Source organism: Tachyglossus aculeatus, chromosome 19 (genome assembly GCF_015852505.1).
Source record: "Tachyglossus aculeatus isolate mTacAcu1 chromosome 19, mTacAcu1.pri, whole genome shotgun sequence".
Classification (NCBI taxonomy): domain Eukaryota; kingdom Metazoa; phylum Chordata; class Mammalia; order Monotremata; family Tachyglossidae; genus Tachyglossus; species Tachyglossus aculeatus.
Window position 1 is genome coordinate 39,464,682 of NC_052084.1, and position 17,166 is coordinate 39,481,847.

General features: G+C 52.3%; 1 protein-coding gene across 1 annotated transcript; it reads right to left on the bottom strand.

Moving 5' to 3' along the window:
* Positions 1-3,309: 3,309 nt before the first annotated feature.
* On the bottom strand, positions 3,310-16,909 carry SCML4 (Scm polycomb group protein like 4). Its single transcript, XM_038761370.1, has 7 exons — positions 16,769-16,909; positions 13,917-14,046; positions 10,137-10,337; positions 9,595-9,789; positions 6,616-6,876; positions 5,146-5,294; positions 3,310-3,527 (listed from the first exon to the last, which is right to left on the bottom strand). The coding sequence occupies exons 1-7, from the start codon at positions 16,904-16,906 to the stop codon at positions 3,402-3,404; spliced, it is 1,200 nt and encodes a 399-aa protein (XP_038617298.1). The 5' UTR covers positions 16,907-16,909; the 3' UTR covers positions 3,310-3,401.
* Positions 16,910-17,166: the final 257 nt, after the last annotated feature.

The following is a 17,166-nucleotide window of genomic DNA, read 5'->3' on the forward strand; positions in this document are numbered from 1 at the left end:
CCTCCCCAGCGCTTAGAACAGTGCTTTGCACATAGTAAGCTCTTAATAAATGCCATTATTATTATTATTTTTAATAAAAACAAGTGCTGTGGGGCTGAGGGAGGAGTGAATAAAGGGTGCGAACCAAGTGCAAAGGCGATGCAAAAGGGAGTGGGAGACGAGGAAATGAGGGTCTAGTTAGTATTAAATAGTCAATCGTTAGAGTCACAGGTCCTTCTTTGGGCTGGCAGGGCACTGGCTGAATTTTAGAAGGGTTCAAATAATATTCCGACGGGAAGACGCACTCATCGGAGGTCTGGATGCCGGCAGCTTTCTCTAAGGTCCGCATGTGGCTGAAGAGACATTTTTCTTTCTCGCTGAATTGCAGCGAAATTCCTCCGGACACTCGCCCGGCCGCTCCCCCAACCTCCTCCCGCAAACCCACCGCGATCCGTGTTGCTATGGCGACCGGACGATGAATGAGTTCTAGCGCGCAGAGATCTGCCCGAACGGAGCAAACAGAGAATAAAGCGAGGGCTGCAGAGGACTCCTGCAACGCTGTAAATGATGTATTTTAAGATTTTCGTTTGTGTTTTTTGATTGATAAGTCACATAATAATAATAATAATGGCATTTATTAAGCGCTTACTATGTGCAAAGCACTGTTCTAAGCGCTGGGGGATATAAGGTTATCAGGTTGTCCCACGGGGGGCTCACAGTCTTCATCCCCATTTTACAGATGAGGTAACTGACGTACAGAGAAGTGAAATGACTTGCCTAAAGTCACACAGCTGACAGGAGACAGGATTAGAACCCATGACCTCTGACTCCCAAGCCCGTGCTTTTTCCACTAAGCCACGCTGCTTCTCAAGTAAAATACAACAAGAAATAGAGAAGCAGCGTGGGCAAGTCACTTAACTTCTCTGAGCCTCAGTTACTTCAACCATCTGTAAAATGGGGATTAAGACTGTGAGCTCCACGTGGGACAACCTGATCACCTTGTATCCCCCCCAGTGCTTAGAACAGTGCTTCGCAAATAGTAAGCGCTTAACAAATGCCATTATTCATTATTATTATTATATTTGAATGCAGTTATATGACTGTTTACACATAAACATATCTGTATGCATAGTTATGGAAGCATGTGTTTTGCCATTTAAAGCCGGAAACTGTTAAGAATCAAAATTAATTGAGGTACAGTGAAAAGAACTTCTGATCACTCATTCGATGGACTTTCATTTGAACTCTGTTACTCTCCCCTTTGCAGAAGCCACATCTTTCTACCGATCCAAGATCCGGGCCTTTGCGTAATGGTAACGCAGAACATAACACAATGCTCCCAACATTGGCCTGGACTCTAATCGAAGACCGCAAGTGGAGAGGAAACTCCTGGGCGTTTGCCAAGCGCAGAATCAGAAGGAGAATGAAAACATTTTCTCCCTCTAGAGTAATCAGCAGCGAAATGATATTTCACTGAACCGCCTGACTGGCAATTGGAGACCAAATAGCATATGAAAACTCCGGGCCACCGTTCACCGCGACCACCTGGCGCTCTGTGCGCCCTTCTCCATGGCCCACGTGGGAGGAAGAACGCGCAGCTGTCGCAGCAGGTGCAGAAGCTCCTGAACTTGATGAGTGAGGCCAAGGACCCATGAAGAGCATGGGCTGGGGACTCAGAGGATGTGGGTTCTAATCCCAGCTCTGTCACTTGTCTGCTGTGTGACCTTGAGCAAGCCACTTCACTTTCCTAATCTGTAAAATGGGGATTACAACTGTAAACCCCACGTGGGACAACCCGATTACCCTGTATCTACCCCAGCGCTTAGAACGGTGCTTGACACCTAGTGAGCGCTTAACAAATACCGTTATTATTATTATTATTACTATTTACTATTAATGGAGAAATGCGCCTAGCGCCGCCCCTAGCATGTCCAGCGCCCCGAAGCCGTGAACCCAAAGTGTGGCGGTACTTACTCACCCCGCGGGTGGTGGTTGGGCGTCCTCCCTCCCGGGGCCCGGGCTGGGCCTCCGGGCTGGACCTGCTGGCTGGACCGCGGGGCCAAACAGCCTCACCGTGCTCGGGGAAACCTCCCGGCCCAGGCCCCAGCCTTCCCCTAGAGAGGTCTCAGTCCCAATTGGTTCCCAACCAAGTCATCCTCGGGTTCACCCCCGCCTCGCCAAACCCCAAACTTCGTTAAAAAACAAACAAAGAAAAAACCCACAACTTCTGCGGCCTATGCCGTCCCTCCAAGGGGCCCGCGGCGCTGCCTGGCTGACGGAGCGCGACCCTAGGTCTACCCAGGGCCCGGCTCAAGCACGAGAGCAATCGGGGGGAGTGGGGTCACCCCAAGGGCTCCACGGCTCCCTCCCACAACCTGACCCCGTGCCTCCGGTATGGCCCAAGGGCTCTCCCGCTGCTTTATGCCCCGCCCCAGGAGCCGGGCAGGAGGGGCTGGAAGAAAATCTGGGACAGGGAGGGAATGGGCATCGGTGCCATGCAGGAAGATCAGGAAGCGGCCAGCCACTTAAAATCCAAAGTCGAGCAAGGACCATCAGCAAAATCCAGCGCTTAGTACAGTGCCTGGCAATAGTAAGCGCTTAACAAACACCATGATGATGATGATTAAAGTCAATCAAGGTCCTGAGGGGAGGGCTGTCGCAGGAGCAGAGAAAGAAACATGGGGGAAAAGACCCCCAAACTGCCACAACCTTTACTGAGAATGACTCCACAAGGGAATACTGACTCAGAACATATTAAAAACTACTGACGCAATAGAAACGTCTCTACTTTTAAAGTATACCACAGACACATGCAATGGGGCCACGGGCACGCACACTCTCTCTCTGTTATTTCACTGAAAAAGTGGCACGGAGGGAGGGAATCCCTTTCGGGGTTCTTCTCTGTAGCAGCATCCATTTTAAGATGCACATTAAAATCCCGGCTTTGAGAGTCTGCCTTGCCCCAAGTAGAATCCCGAAGGTGAAGAAGACGCCGCACCTGCGTTGGCACCAACAGGGGTGGAAACGGACTTCTCTCTCCCACTTGGGTGGGAAAGTGCGTGTCCCTGCCACGGCCTGCGATGGTCAATTGGCGGGGGCTGGGGCGAAAGAGGTGGCATTTTTTCAGGGCCCTCTCCACTCGCCAAGGCCCAGGGTCACTTGGGCATCGCTCTCCGCTGGTCCCATCCCCACCCTCTGTCCAAACAGTCCTGGCCCCGGGACGCCGCCGACTGGAGTTTTAACCAAGGGCGCCCGGGGGCCCGGAGACAGGGGGCGGCTTCGGGCTCCAAGATGACCAAGCTTGAAGGCATCACTGGCCAGTGGGTCGGGGGGATGCTGGCGGAGTCTCGGCGATGTTGGGCTTGGTCCGCTGGGGTCTCCACCCTCGGGCCGGGTGGGCGGGGGGCGCAGCCACAGGGAGCTCAGAACTTGGTCTGCTTCAGTTTGTCGATGTGATAACAGAGTTTCAAGGCGGGTCCCAGCTTCAGCCCCAAATACTTCATAACCATATCGCTCTTGAGGAGGAGGAGGGCGTTCCCGTCGATTTCCTGATGGGAGCAGGGGGAAGTAGGGGGAGAAAGCGGCAAGGGGTAAGAGAACAAGTCTAATTCCCACTTGCATATTATGATGATGATGGTATTTGTTAAGCGCTTACTTGATGGTGGTATTTATTAAGCACTTACTGTGTGCCGAGCACTGTTCTAAGCGCTGGGGTAGATACAAGGTAATCGGGTTGTCCCACGTGGGGCTCACAGTTTTAATACCCATTTTACAGATGAGGTAACTGAGGCACAGAGAAGTTAGGCAACTTGTCCGAAGTCACATATCTGACAAGTGGCGGAGCCGGAATTAGAACCCACTACCTTTGACTCCCAAGCCCGTGCTCTTTCCACTAAGAGAAGCAGCGTGGGCTGCTTCTCCAAATATCTACTATCACTACCACGAAGAGGCCAGGCGAGGGAGGGAGGGGCAGGCGAGCTGGAGCAGCGAGGTTTAGTGCATAGAGCACGGGTGTGGGAGTCAGAAGAACCTGACTGCTGATTCCGACTCTGCTACGTGTCTGCTGTGTGACCTCTGGCAAGTCATTTAACTTCTCTGGGCCTCAGTTACCTCATCTGTAAAATGGGGATTAAGAGTGTGAGCCCCATGGTGGGGAGACTGTGTCCAACCTGATTAACCGGCATCTACCCCTGTGCTCTGAACAGTGTCTGGCACATAGTAAGCGCTTAACAAGTACCTTATTTATTTATTTTACTTGTACATATCTATTCTATTTATTTTATTTTGTTAATATGTTTGGTTTTGTTCTCTGTCTCCCCCTTCTAGACTGTGAGCCCACTGTTGGGTAGGGACTGTGTCTATATGTTGCCAACTTGTACTTCCCAAGCGCTTAGTACAGTGCTCTTCACACAGTAAGCGCTCAATAAATACGATTGATTGATTGATTGATTAATTACTATTATTGTCTGCAGTGATATTAGGCTGGTCATTCCGGCTTGCAGAGTGGCCTTGGGCCAGCAGAGGGCACTGTCCACCGTTTCACAGCCAGTCCGGGAATAAAATACATTTTCTTTGAAAGAAACTGCTATCGCTGCCCAAACAAGGGGAATGCCACCCCAAGGGATTATGTACCAAGCAGCAGCTCAGTACAGTGCTGGGCGTACAATGGATGCTCAACAAATACTATTGATTGCTTGGCCTCCATTGGACAAAGGCTGCTATTGGAAGTAGATGAAATATTCCATATCCCCAAAACACTGCATGAGGAACAAAGGATGGCCCCAAATGTGTGACATCCCTGCCCCCCACCATCTCCAGGCTGTCCTGTCCCCGAGTGGTGACATTCCCTTGGGTGAACAGAGGCAGCTCTCTGACAGGAAGGCCAGGAGAGACCACTGGTCATGGTGGTCTTGGAGGTCATTGGGACCCAGGTGAGCATCAGGTGAGCACCAGAAACACTGGGTTTGCCTCATCGTGAGAAGTACTCGATGTCAGGAGAGAGAGAGTCAGGCAGGGGTTCCTGAGGAGGCTCAGGGTGGGTTGGGGCAAGGGCAACATCAGCTCTTCTGAATCGGGGCTCACTGGAAAGTACCCCTCATCTGGTTCTGCCCACCGGGGAAGGGTGTCTGATCTGGGGCTTCGGGGGTAGGCTCGGGCTCAACATACGTGTTTTCTGAAGAGTGCCACATGGGGTCCGAATGCCCGAGGATCTACGCCCTTCACAAAGCAGACCACATCATCCACCGTCCAGGCGGATGGGCTTCTGCCCCAAGGTCCAGCTGCTGGCTGCCAGTCTGGAGAAGGCTTGCTTGCAGCTGAGGAAGGACAACACACAAAGACAAAGACAGACAGACAGATGTGCACACACACACGCACACACACCTGTGAGAGCCGAATCCCTCCAGTTCTGGCTCCCACCCCCACCACCAGATTTCACCCCTTTTCCTGGGAGTCGGAAGAGTAGGGAAAGGAAAAGGGAGACACTGGATTCCCCAGCTGACCCTGGGAGCTGAGAGAGGGGGGAAAGGAGAGGGGATCATACTTATTAAGCACTTACTATGTGCAAAGCACTGTTCTAAGTGCTGGGGGGATACAAGGTGATCAGGTTGTCCCACACAGGCCTCACAGTCTTAATCCCCATTTTACAGATGAAGGAACTGAGGCAAAGAGAAGTTAAGTGACTTGCCCAAAGTCACCCAGCTGACAATTGGGTGGAGCCGGGATTTGAACCCATGACCTCTGACTCCAAAGCCCGTGCTCTTTCCACTGAGCCACACTGCTATAGGACCCTCCCCCATAGATCCCACAGCTGCCCCTGGGGTGGGGTGGGAGAGCAGGGCACTCTGGCAGTAACAGTACTGCGACTGGTAGCTGGGATCCTGGGCCCCGTCCGGTGGGTGGGTTGGGTAAAATCAAATGCAACTTTCAGATAAGGGAGGGGAAGGGAGGTTGTCCACTGCAGGGTCCTCTCCAAGGCTGCAGCCCCCACTGGTCAGTCAGCCAGCATCAAGGAGATTGCCACCCTCCAGACCCAGTGCTCTCTGCCCCATAGGTTCCTGGCAGGGCCAAGGGGAGGCTGGAACTGGGAATTAGGAAATTGGGACCTTCCGGTAGTCTGACACTCAGACTCATCTAGGGCCACGCAAGACCCTTTCTCTCTGAGCCTGCTTCTCCCAGGCTATGACTGAGTGAAGGTTGGATGCCCAATAGGTAGCCCCTTGGTAAGCCTCTTGACTGGGCTGGGCTGGGATGGGCAGGGTGCACTTCAGTGCTACAATAAGGTCAAGATGTTGGGAGGTCATACAGGTTGCTCTGCCTTCCAAGTGCCATAATGGAGGTGCCTCAGCGGGCAGACGGACTTACACCTCTCTTCTTAGACTCTGTAGAATAACAAATCTCTGTCGGAACAGCTCCAGGAATGACCCAAGACCCTTTCATATGACAGGCATTTGATTTTGGCTACAGTCTCTTTGTTACAGTCTGATGCCCAAGGAGCATTCATGGGGGGCAAAGTCGACGTGGCTGTGAGCATGTGAACGAGGCTGGGGGGCGGTGGGCATTGTTACAGGCCTGGGGGTAAGAATTCCAACTGGTCAACCATTGGCTCCCTGGAGAGAATCAAATGCTGAATCTTACCTCTTCGGTTTTCTTTGAGATAAGTTCCTTTTCTCATGGGAATGGATGTGAGATGCTTCTTTGTGGTCACTGATGCTCTGGAGGAAGAGGAGGAGAAGGAGGCGGCAGCCCCAGAGTAGTGAGTGACTCCTCCCCTGAGGTGACCGGGCAAGGGGCACGATGGGGAGGAGCCCAAGCAGCCTGAGGCTGAGCCAGTAGGATCCCCATGGAAGCGCTTCACGCCCACCGGATTCTCCAGCTCACCAGAGAGTGGTGTTTCTGCTAAGAAAGAAGCCATGCAGGGAACAGAGGTCAAAGCCTGGCATCACAAGCCTCCAGTTGTGGGAAATCGTTTCCGGGGGCCCACGTCCCTCACCAGCTATGGCTGAAAGGCGGGGGGCCCGTGGGAATCAAACCATATAAACAACAATTTCTAATTTCCTCCTGACCAGACTTCCCTTCACAGCTTCCAACAGGTCAAGAACTGACTGGCTGAAGTTTAATAATAATAATAACTGTGGTATTTGTAAGTGCTTACTATGTGCCAGGCACTGTACCTAAGCGCTGGGGTGGATATAAGCAAATTGGGTTGGATATAGTCACTGTCCCACATAGGACTCACAGTCTTAATCCCTTTTTACAGATGGGGTAATTGAGGCCCAGAGAAGTTAAGTTGCCCAAAGCCACATAGCAGACAAGCGGTGGAGCCGGGATTAGAACCCGTGACCTTCTGACTCCCAAGCCCATGCCCTATCCACTATGCTGTATGTACTAAGCACTGTGCTAAGGCCTTTGTGCTAAGCCTGCCCTCAAGGAGCTTACAGTCTAATGGGAAGACAGAAGCAGTTTGGCAATGGGAGAAAGAGAGTAGAGAGATGGATGATGGGGGGAAGTCTAAGTATGTAAAGGGGTGAGCTTTGAGGCTTAGAAAAAGGCTATGGGCAGCAGGGCCCGTCCCAGTGCTGCAGAGGGACTTCACTGTGCCTCCTCTCCCGGACATGGTCCATGCTCTGTGGAGATGGTCTACAGGAGGAGGAGGAAGATTGTAGACTGCAAGGTCCTTCTGAATAGGGATCACGTCTACTAAGGACTCTGCACACTTTAAGTGCTCAAAGAAAACCACTAATTGATTGATTGACTGATTGATTGAAGAGGAGGAGCAAAGAATGGACCCGGTCATCTGGGCCATGGCCCAGGCAGCCCCTGCAAGGCTGAGGGCAGCCCATTTTGCGAAGTCCACAGCTTGCAGTGGCTGACTGAGGCATCTCTTGGGGCTGCCGAGGAGGGGACCGGACACCCAATCCAGGCAGAACGGTGATCCTAATCTCTCAGGGCTACTCCCACTTCTCTAGGGGAAATCAAGTCATGGCACCCTCTAATGCAGCTGGGAAATGGGCAACACCACCTAGGTGACCTCTCTAGATCCCTGACTGCTCTTCCTTCCTGGTGCTGTGGGCCCCACCTGTGGCCCTTGGGGCAATGGATTGGAACATGCGGGAGCAGTTTGGGCTCCCCCTCAGGGATGGATGCAGTTTGTCAGCCCCAGCTAGGACAACATGCTACTGCCCTGCTGCCCGGCACACAGGGTGGCTATTGTCTTAAAAGAGTCAGGCCCACAGACCTCGCCAAGTTCTCTCTGCGAGGGAAGCAAGGCTCCCAGCTGAGTGCCAGCACATGGCAGCGGTGAGCACAGCCTCGTGGAGCAGAGAGGGGAGGGAGGAGAAGGGGAGCAGGGAGAGGAGGGGTAGAGTAGGGGAGAGGGAGAGAGAGCAGGGGAGGTGAAGGGAGGATGCCTGGAGCCCCGCTACAGTCTCCCCATGCCATCTGTGTGCCCAAACCCAGGGCTGTGGAGACTTGAATTGAACATGGGATCTTGTTGCCAGTCAAAGACTCAGCCAATGGAGCCTCTCAGTCAGCCCTGCCCCTACCCCGGTGAGGAGAACCAGAGATCTAGCCAGAGGAAATGGCACCTTCTGTTCAAGAGGCAAATCTGTTCAGGGCTCAGGAAATCTGCCATGGAGTAGGTCCTGTTAAAAAGGCAGCTGCTGTCCATTGGTGTTTACCAAGAAGAGGGAAGAGTCTTCGAGAGACCTGCCTGGTCTTGGTTCTTTGGTCTGGGCTAGCTGGTGGAAGTGGCCCCGATGTTCAACGTATCCCTGTGGGAAACTGATCCCAGCATAGGCCCAGGCTGCCAAACCCTCCGGCCACCCCCACCCCCACGCATCTGAGCCCTGGGGTGGAGGTGATGCCACATCCAGAACCACTTGTGGCCACAGGAAGTGCCCAGCCCCATGCCCTGTGTCAGCACAGAGCTCCCTCTAAGGCAGGGCAGGATCAGCCTACGCAACCAACATAGGCCAACGCAACCGAACCGGGAGCCAGGCTTCCCCCACTAAGGAGCGCACCCCGGCACACACTCCTACCTCTCCCCGCCTCCCTCTGACCTCCAACCTAACCTTCACCACCTTCCTCACTCCCCACCACCACCTCCATCCCTGACACACTCTCTGCCCTCCAACACCCCCCACCAACCCACTACCCCCAACCCCCGTACGGAGACATCCAGAACCAAAGGGGGACAGCTGGGGCTCCAGACCCCCTCCCCCAACCACCCCCTGCAGGCTGAAAAGCTCCCAGCCATCTACCCCCACACCAGCTCCACCATCCTACCTCTACTTCCCTGCCTCTGTCCTACCGTCCTCCCCAGCCCCCCACTCTACCTCCCTCCCTAGTCCTCCTCCATGCCACCTTCTCTACCCCCCTCCCCAACCCCCTTCACCAGCCCCCCTCCCAATCCCTCACCCCAGCCAGCTCCCTATTCCCCTTCAGCTAACTCCCTACCCCCATCCCCCAGCCCTTCCCCCTATCCCCATTCCCCAGCCCCACTTCCCTCCCCCGGGGGACCCTTCACCCCATCCCCTGCCCCAGACACTTCATCCCATCCCCCTCCTCGGCCCTACCACCCTGTCCCCCTTCCCCAGCCCCGGCCCCACAGCCTACCAGCCTCCATCCCTCTGGCATCACGCTCCCCCAGGGGGCCGGCCATGCCACCGGGCTGAGGAAGGGGCTGGCTGCTGAACAGATCGTCACACAGCAGGCTCCGGCACAGCTGCTGGAGGAAGCGAAGGACGTAGCCTGGGCTGTTGACCACTGGCAGGCTCAGCTGGTGCTGCTGCCCATCGAAGGAGGCCGAGACTGAAAGAGCAAGGGACAGGGCTGGGCACAAGCACTTGTGGGGTTGGGGCTGAAGGGCCCCTAACCCAATTAAGACCAAGGCCCAAGCTCCATTAATGTGGTCCTTTGAATATCTCAAGTTTCTGAGCAGAAACCCCTGTCCAGGATAGTCCTATCTCAGGAAAACCCACCCAAGGACTTCTGGCCTGCTCCCTCTGCTCCCAGACTCCTCTGTTCCTTCTGTTCCCCCTGTCTCTGAGGTTCCACTGTTTCTTCAGCTCCCCAGTCCACAAGCTCCCCGGCAGGTGCCCATGCCTCCTCCAGTGCTGGAGGCCAAATCCTCCTGGCTCCTCTGACCCTGGGCTCACCTGACACGAGCTCGCGGCCGTAGCCCTGCGTGACCAGGGAGAAGACGGTTTTCTGCCGGCGGGCACAGTCGATGCAGGCCTGCACCACCTGTTGCAGCGCTGCTGCTGGCCGCGCAGGCCCAAAGTGGGCCGGAAGCCGCAGCACTCGCCGTCGCTGCAGATATGGACCAGAGCCGGCCTGCTTGTTGATGAAGATGCAAACTTCAGAGACAGAGACAGAGAGAGACAGACAGCACAGTGTCAGCGCGGGGCCCTGAGCCCCGAGGTCTCATTCTCTCCGACTCTGCCCCTGAGGCCTCCGGGCTGGGCCGCAGGGCCCCCAGGAACAAGCCTGGACCCCTGAACTGGCTCAGCCTGCTCTCAGGTTGAGGCCAGATTGGCTGCGGCTGCATATATCTGGCAGTCACCAGGCTCAGGGAACTGGGCTTGCTGGGGGGGGAGCGGAGAAGGCAGCTTCACAGTCTACACCTCCCCGATGGGGAGCAGGGAGCCCAAACACCTCTCCACTGGTCCTAGCTGCTCCCCCACCTGCACTGGGCAAGAGAACATAACCTCAAAAGCCCCCTGGTCCCTGTCTCCTAACCCTGAGGTGTCCCGAGGCTCTGGGTCCACAGCCTTCAGTTGGGAACAGTTCTCTCTCCTGCTGTTGAGCTCGAGAAGAGCTCAGAGAGGGCAGGATGAAACCCCAAAATGTTGCTGGGCTGGAGCCCCTGCAGAGAGGTCACAGGCCCCTCCTGTTGTCTTCGTTGGGGGTTTTCCAGAATGGGCTGACTGGCTTCACAAGGAAATAAGAGGAATAACTCCTTCCCCAGCAATTCTAATGGACCCAACTGATTCCAACATTAGTGACCAGTAGAATCTCAAGTCCACAATCTTGGCATTGTCTTCGATTCCTCCCTCTCTTTCAACCTCCATATTCAGTCGATGCCAACTCCTGCCAGCGCACTCTCCACAACATCTCCAGGACCCCCCTCCTTCCCCTGCCCACAAACCATCACTGCACAGATCTTGTCACTTGTCATATCCAGAATTGACTTCTGCATCAGCCTCCTCGCTGACCTCTCTGCTTCCAGCCTCGTCCCTTATATAGTTACAATGGGCCATGCACTGGTGTAAGGGCTACTAGGTGCTAGGGTAGATACAAGATAATCAGATCATTCATTGTCCCTGTCCCACCTGGGGCTCACAGTCAAAGTAAGAGGGAGAACAGGTATTGAATCTTTACAGATGAGAAAACTGGCACAGAGAAGTGAAGTGACTTGTCTAAGGACAAATGGCAGGCAAGTGATGGAGGCAGAATTAGAGCTTAGGGTCCTCTGATTCTCAGGTCTATGCTCTTTCCCCTAGGACACACTGTTTCTTGGTATCATTTTTATAGAACAAAAATTCTGCATATGTTTCCCCACACCTCAAAAACCTCCAGTAGATGCACGTTCCTCTCCACAACAAGCTGAGACTCCTGAAATTCGGCTTTAAGGCACTCAGTCATCTTCCTTCTACTTATCCACTCTCCTCACCCACCACCCTCTCACTCTTACTCTTTGTTCCTCTCACTAAACTGCCCACTCAGCCTTGTTCTTGTCTCTCCTGTCCCTACCCTCTTGTCCTTCCTCTCTCTTTGTCTTGGAACTGCTTCCTCCTTCATATCAGGCAAACTATTGCTCACCCCATCTTCAAAGTTCTTCTGAAATCTCATCTCCTCCAGGAAGCCTTCCCTGACAAATTTCTCACCTTCCCACCTTATAACCCTTCTACTGCCATTTCAACACTTCCCAGCCCTCTAAGCACATGGATACTTACACTCAACCCCATCTCTCCACCCGACCAGCAACCTTATCGCACTTGGGGAAGCAGCATGGCATAGTGGATAAAGCACAGGCCTGGGAGTTAGAAGGTCAAAAATTCTAATCCTGGCTCTATCGCTTGTCAGCTGTGTGACCTTGGACAAGTCATTTCACCCCTCTGTGCCTCAGTGACTTCACCTATAAAATGGGGACTGAGATTGTGTGCCCCATGTGGGACAGGGACTGTGTCCAACCGGGTTTGCATGTATCCATCCCTGTGCTTAGTACAGTGCCTGGCACATAGTGCTTAACAAATGTCATTATTATTATTATTATTATTATTGTTATTATTACTTATTATTATTTATGTTGCCAACCTGTACTTCCCAAGCGCTTAGTACAGTGCTCCGCACACAGTAAGCACTCAATAAATATGATTGATTGATGGATTGATTACTTACATAAGTATATTTATACCATATTACCTCCTCTTTCCTGTAATTTATTTTAGTGTCTGCCTCCCTAGATAGATTGTAAGAACTTTGAGGGTACATCTACTAACTTTACTGAATTCTCCAAAGTGATCAGTAGGTACTCCATAAATATTTTTGATTTGTGATTAGCCCTTCTGTGTCAACGGTACATCTAGAGTCTTCTTGGGGCTCGCCATTAGAGGGTGTCAGTATGCGGGCCGCCGGGTTCCGAGGGGGTTACAATTCACTCAGTCATATTTATTGAGCACTTATTGTGTGCAGAGCACTGTTCTACTTTACTAACAAACATCTGTACAATGTACAGATGGTGTTTGGGAAGTGCTCCGCCTCAGGTTAACATGCTTTGTTAGATTTCCCCAAAGCAGGGCTGGTCAGACCAGGAGCAGAAGCAGGAGCAGCGCAGTGAATGAAGGAGAAAAGCAATCAGCTCATCCCTCCTGCAGAGGATCAGCTCTCAATCAGTCATATTTATTGAGCACTTACTGTGTGCAGAGCACTGTACTAAGCGCTTGGGAAGTACAAGTTGGCAACATATAGAGATGGTCCCTACCCAACGGTGGGCTCACAGTCTAGAAGGGGGAGACAGAGAACAAAACCAAACATATTAACAAAATAAAATAAATAGAATAGATATGTACAAGTAAAATAAATAGAGTAATAAATATGTGCAAACATATATACATATACACAGCTCTCGAGGAGTGGTCTGGTGGGCACCTGGTAGGTGCCATAACTGGGACAGAGGGTGACTCGGTGAGTGGTCAGCACTAGGAAAGGAGGCATCTGCCCACGTCTCAAGGATTGTGAAACAGCCTTTTCCCCGTTCTTGGAAAAATCCACTGAAATAATGTGGCACTCTGGAGGAGTTAGAGATTCTGGGAAGCCAGTATTCAGTGGTGGCGTCAGGAGATTCTAAGAATGATGAAAATCGGGTGTGCATTCCCCCTAGGGCAGGAGCGTTAGCTACAACAGACAGGTCTACCTGTTCTAGCTTGGTTCCTCCCCCTGCTCCTGAGAACCATCTCTGCCTGCCCATCTCCCCAGCAAAGCCCAGCAGGCCCCAGGAGCAGGAGGCCACAGCCTTCGCTATGAGATTATTATTTCCTCTGTGAAAGTTCTGTTTGCAATTTCACGGAAGCTTAACTTGGTTTCCAAGTCTATGCCAAGCACCTGCCCCAGCTGGCTCACCCCAGAATTACCTCGGCAGGATAAATCCCCTTCCAAGTGCCACAGAACATGCTGGCAGGATAGTAGGTTGGAGGGTTGGGCGAGCTTGCTGAGGGAGATGGGCCTGCAGCAGTAGCCAGGCCTGGTGCCAATGGGAAAATAATGTTCTGCCAACCCAGGCAAGATGGTGGGTTTCCTATCTGAGGACAGATAGAATATTCTTGCATAGCAAATTCAAGAAAGAAACTTTGGGGACTACTAGAGAGAGCAGCCCCTTTGTGGCCATCCTACTGCCCGCAATCAGACAGACTTTCCCCTGGCCGCAGCCGACGCACCTTTGAGAGTCTGCAGGGTGGAGGAGCTGGACACCATGGCTGCATCGGGCAGGGTCGAGCTGACCCCTGGCTCCTGGGGGCCTCGCGGAGGTGAAGTGCTCAGGGGGGTCATTAGAACAGGAGGCTTCAGCTGCAAGACAGAGCCAACTGGTGGACTGGGGACCTCCAGAGTAGAATGCCCTCCCTTCCCATCCCCTGGCACTATGATGGCCAGAGAGCCCCCTCTCCCCTTGCCAGCAGGCTCCCCTTCAGGCCTGGCTTGAGACCAGGGTGCACATGGACACCTGCAACAAGGGGAGACCTTGGCTGGAGAAACTCTGGCAGGAAGGTGTGGGGCTAAAATAAGGAACCACCTTATTCCTTAAGGTGGTTCCTCAAGGCTGGAGTTGGTAGCCTTGCAGAGACGCCTCACTCTGCACTGAGCTACAGCACAGTGTGGGCCTAACTCCATGCACACCTGGTCTCTGGGTCAGGTTAACCTAAAAGCTTTAGGGGCTGGCATCCAGGGACTCAGGACAAAGGGGCCCCCGGCAAAATAAATCCATAATTACATCGGGAAAATCATTATGCAAATGCTACACATTCTAAGACTTGCATGGAGCAAGAGTACATCATAATGCTAATTCAAATGTTTCACCTTACATTAAAAATGTTGTCAGAATTGTGGTGTTTTCATTTTAAATTACAAAAAAAAGACCTATTTTAAATTAGGAAAAAAATTCTTCAGGGAGCCCCACTAAACCCAACTGCTCCAATCCCACAGGAGAGTTAACCCAGGCCTACCTGCTTTCTTTCCTGTACCACCTCTGCTGCTAATACCCAAGCCCACCACTGGCCACTGCAGCCTTCACCTTTCTGCCTCGACTCCTGCCCAGGGGTTGAGTCAAGGTCCCAGACAGCACAGTGAGAAACAAAATACCTGAGCCAATTAACTGGAAGGGCCAGCTTACTGCCCTAAGTCCACCAGCACCAGACTGGTTGGCAGGAATTACTACTGCCCAGCACAGTGGGGGCAAGGGCATAATAAGAATAATAATAATACCAATAACAACAATAATAATAATATATTATTTGTTAAGCCCTTACTACGTGCCAAGCAAGAAAGGGTTTCACCTGGATCGCTCTTCTTCACTTTGTTGTTGACAAATTAATTAATTAATGATAGTATTTGCTAAGCACTTACTATGTGCCAAGCACTGTTCTAAGCACTGGGGTAGATGTAAACTAATCAGTTTGGATACATTCCCCGTCCCAAATGGGGCTCACAGTCTTAATCTCCATTTTACAGATGAGGTAACTGAGGTACAGAGAAGTGAAGTGACTTGCCCAGAGTCACACAGCAGACAGGTGGTGGAGCCAGGATTAGAGCCCAGGTTCTGCTGACTCCCAGGCCCATGCTCTAATAAATAATAATAATAGTAATAATTGTGATATTTGTTAAGTACTTACTACATGCTGGTCACTGTAATAAATGCTGGCGTGGACACAAGCAAATCGGGTTGGACTCTATCCACTAGGCCAGGCTGCTCCTCTACTTATTAATTCGCTCACAAGGGGAATTGGCTAAGAGACTGACCAAGAGACTATATTTATTTTATGGTAATTTTACTATTATTGTATTTGTTAAATTCTGGGATAGATACAAGCTAATCAGGTTGGACATAGTCCCTGTCCCACATGGGGCTCACAGTCTAAGTAATAGGGAGAACTGGCTCTGAATCCCCATTTTTACAGATGAGGAAACTGAGACACAGAGAAGTGAAGTGACTTACCCAAGGTCACTCAGCAGACAAGTGGCATACCCGGGATTAGAACCTGGGTCCTTTGACTCCGAGAACTGCACTCTTTCCAAGAGGTGCAGCATAACATAGTGGATAGAGCCCAGTACTAGGCTGAGAAGATCATGGGTTCTAATCCCTGCTCTGCCACTGTCTGCTGTGTGACCTTGGACAAGTCACTTAACTTCTCTGTGCCTCAGTTAGCTCATCTGTAAAGTGGGGATTAAGACTGTGAACCCCATGTGGGACAGGGACTGTGTCCAACCTGATTAGAACAGTACTTGGCATATAGTAAGCACTTCACAAATGCCATAATTATTATTATTTCCACTAGGTCATGCTACACCTCTACTTACTAACTAGACCACCAGAGGGATTGGCTAAGGTCTCAACTCTAAAGATGGTAAGTGCTACGTTCCAAGTCCTGGGCTAAATGCTGGAGTAGATATGGGGTAATCAAGTTGTACCCAATCCCTGTCCCACACTGGGCTCACAGACTGAGGCAGGGAGAGCAAGGATCTTACCCCTCTTTTACAGATGAAGAGACTGACTGCAAGTCAAGCTCTGAATTTGCAAGCTGAAATTTTGGCTCTCGGTTCCCCTTTGTCTCTGATGCTGTCCAGGCTTTGCTCTTTAATCAAGGGTCTGAGAGTGGCCAACTGCTTTCTCTGTGAAAAGATCCATGAGGGGCTCAGCCAGCTGCTGGGCTGGGAGCAGAGAGTTGGCGCATGGACTCGAGACAGGCAGGTTGCGTGAGGGTTTTCGTGCTTCTCAAGCTTTCGATGACCAGACTCTACCTCAAGCCGCCCAACACTGCCTAGTTCCAGTCAACCTTTCCAATCTGTAAATTGGGGTCACGATGGCCTCTTCTCCCCACCCCTGGCCGGCCGGAGCACCTGAGACAGGGTGAGGTGCTGACCCGAGAGGAGTTTTTTTGGTTTGTTTTTTTTTTGCTCTTCTCTCGCCCCCACCTCCCCCCCCGACAACCCAATGCTCCTTGAACAGCCTCACTCCATCTTGGCCCCGGGGCAGACCTGCTGTGTCCCATCTCAGGCTGGGCCACTTTGGACTTACCTTGCAGCCCGGTTTCCTCCCTCTTCTTTTGGTGGTGGCCGTATCCGGTATGGACCCCGCAGGAGCTGAGAACAGGCTATGTCTAGACATCTTCCCGGGCCGCCCTCGCTTCCGCCCTGGAGCCTCCGGCGACTGCATCCCCACTGGCCCAGCCTCTCTTCACCACCAGCCTGCGAGCCTGGAAATCTGCACGGACACAAAGCAGAACGAGACATGACTGTCGAGGCCATCAGGATCCAAGGCGGGGCCAGATGGGGCCTCATGCTGATGCTCCCCTAACGCCTCTGACTGGCTGGATGCAGTCCCTGTCCCAAATGGGGCTCATTATCCAAGGGGGTTTACAGGTATTTAGTCACCATTTTACAGATGAAGAAAATGAGGCCCAGAGAAGTTGTGAC

What these genes read in the sequence shown, in the direction of transcription:
- SCML4 (XM_038761370.1), bottom strand. Translation starts at nt 16,906, where the DNA reads ATGCAGTCGCCGGAGGCTCCAGGGCGGAAGCGAGGGCGGCCCGGGAAG. An exon ending in CGGCCGCGAGCTCGTGTCAG is followed by an intron (nt 9,790 to 10,136) that starts GTGAGCCCAGGG and finishes TTGCTCTTTCAG; the next exon opens with TCTCGGCCTCCTTCGATGGG. An exon ending in TGCCAGAGGGATGGAGGCTG is followed by an intron (nt 6,877 to 9,594) that starts GTAGGCTGTGGG and finishes CTTCTTTCTTAG; the next exon opens with CAGAAACACCACTCTCTGGT.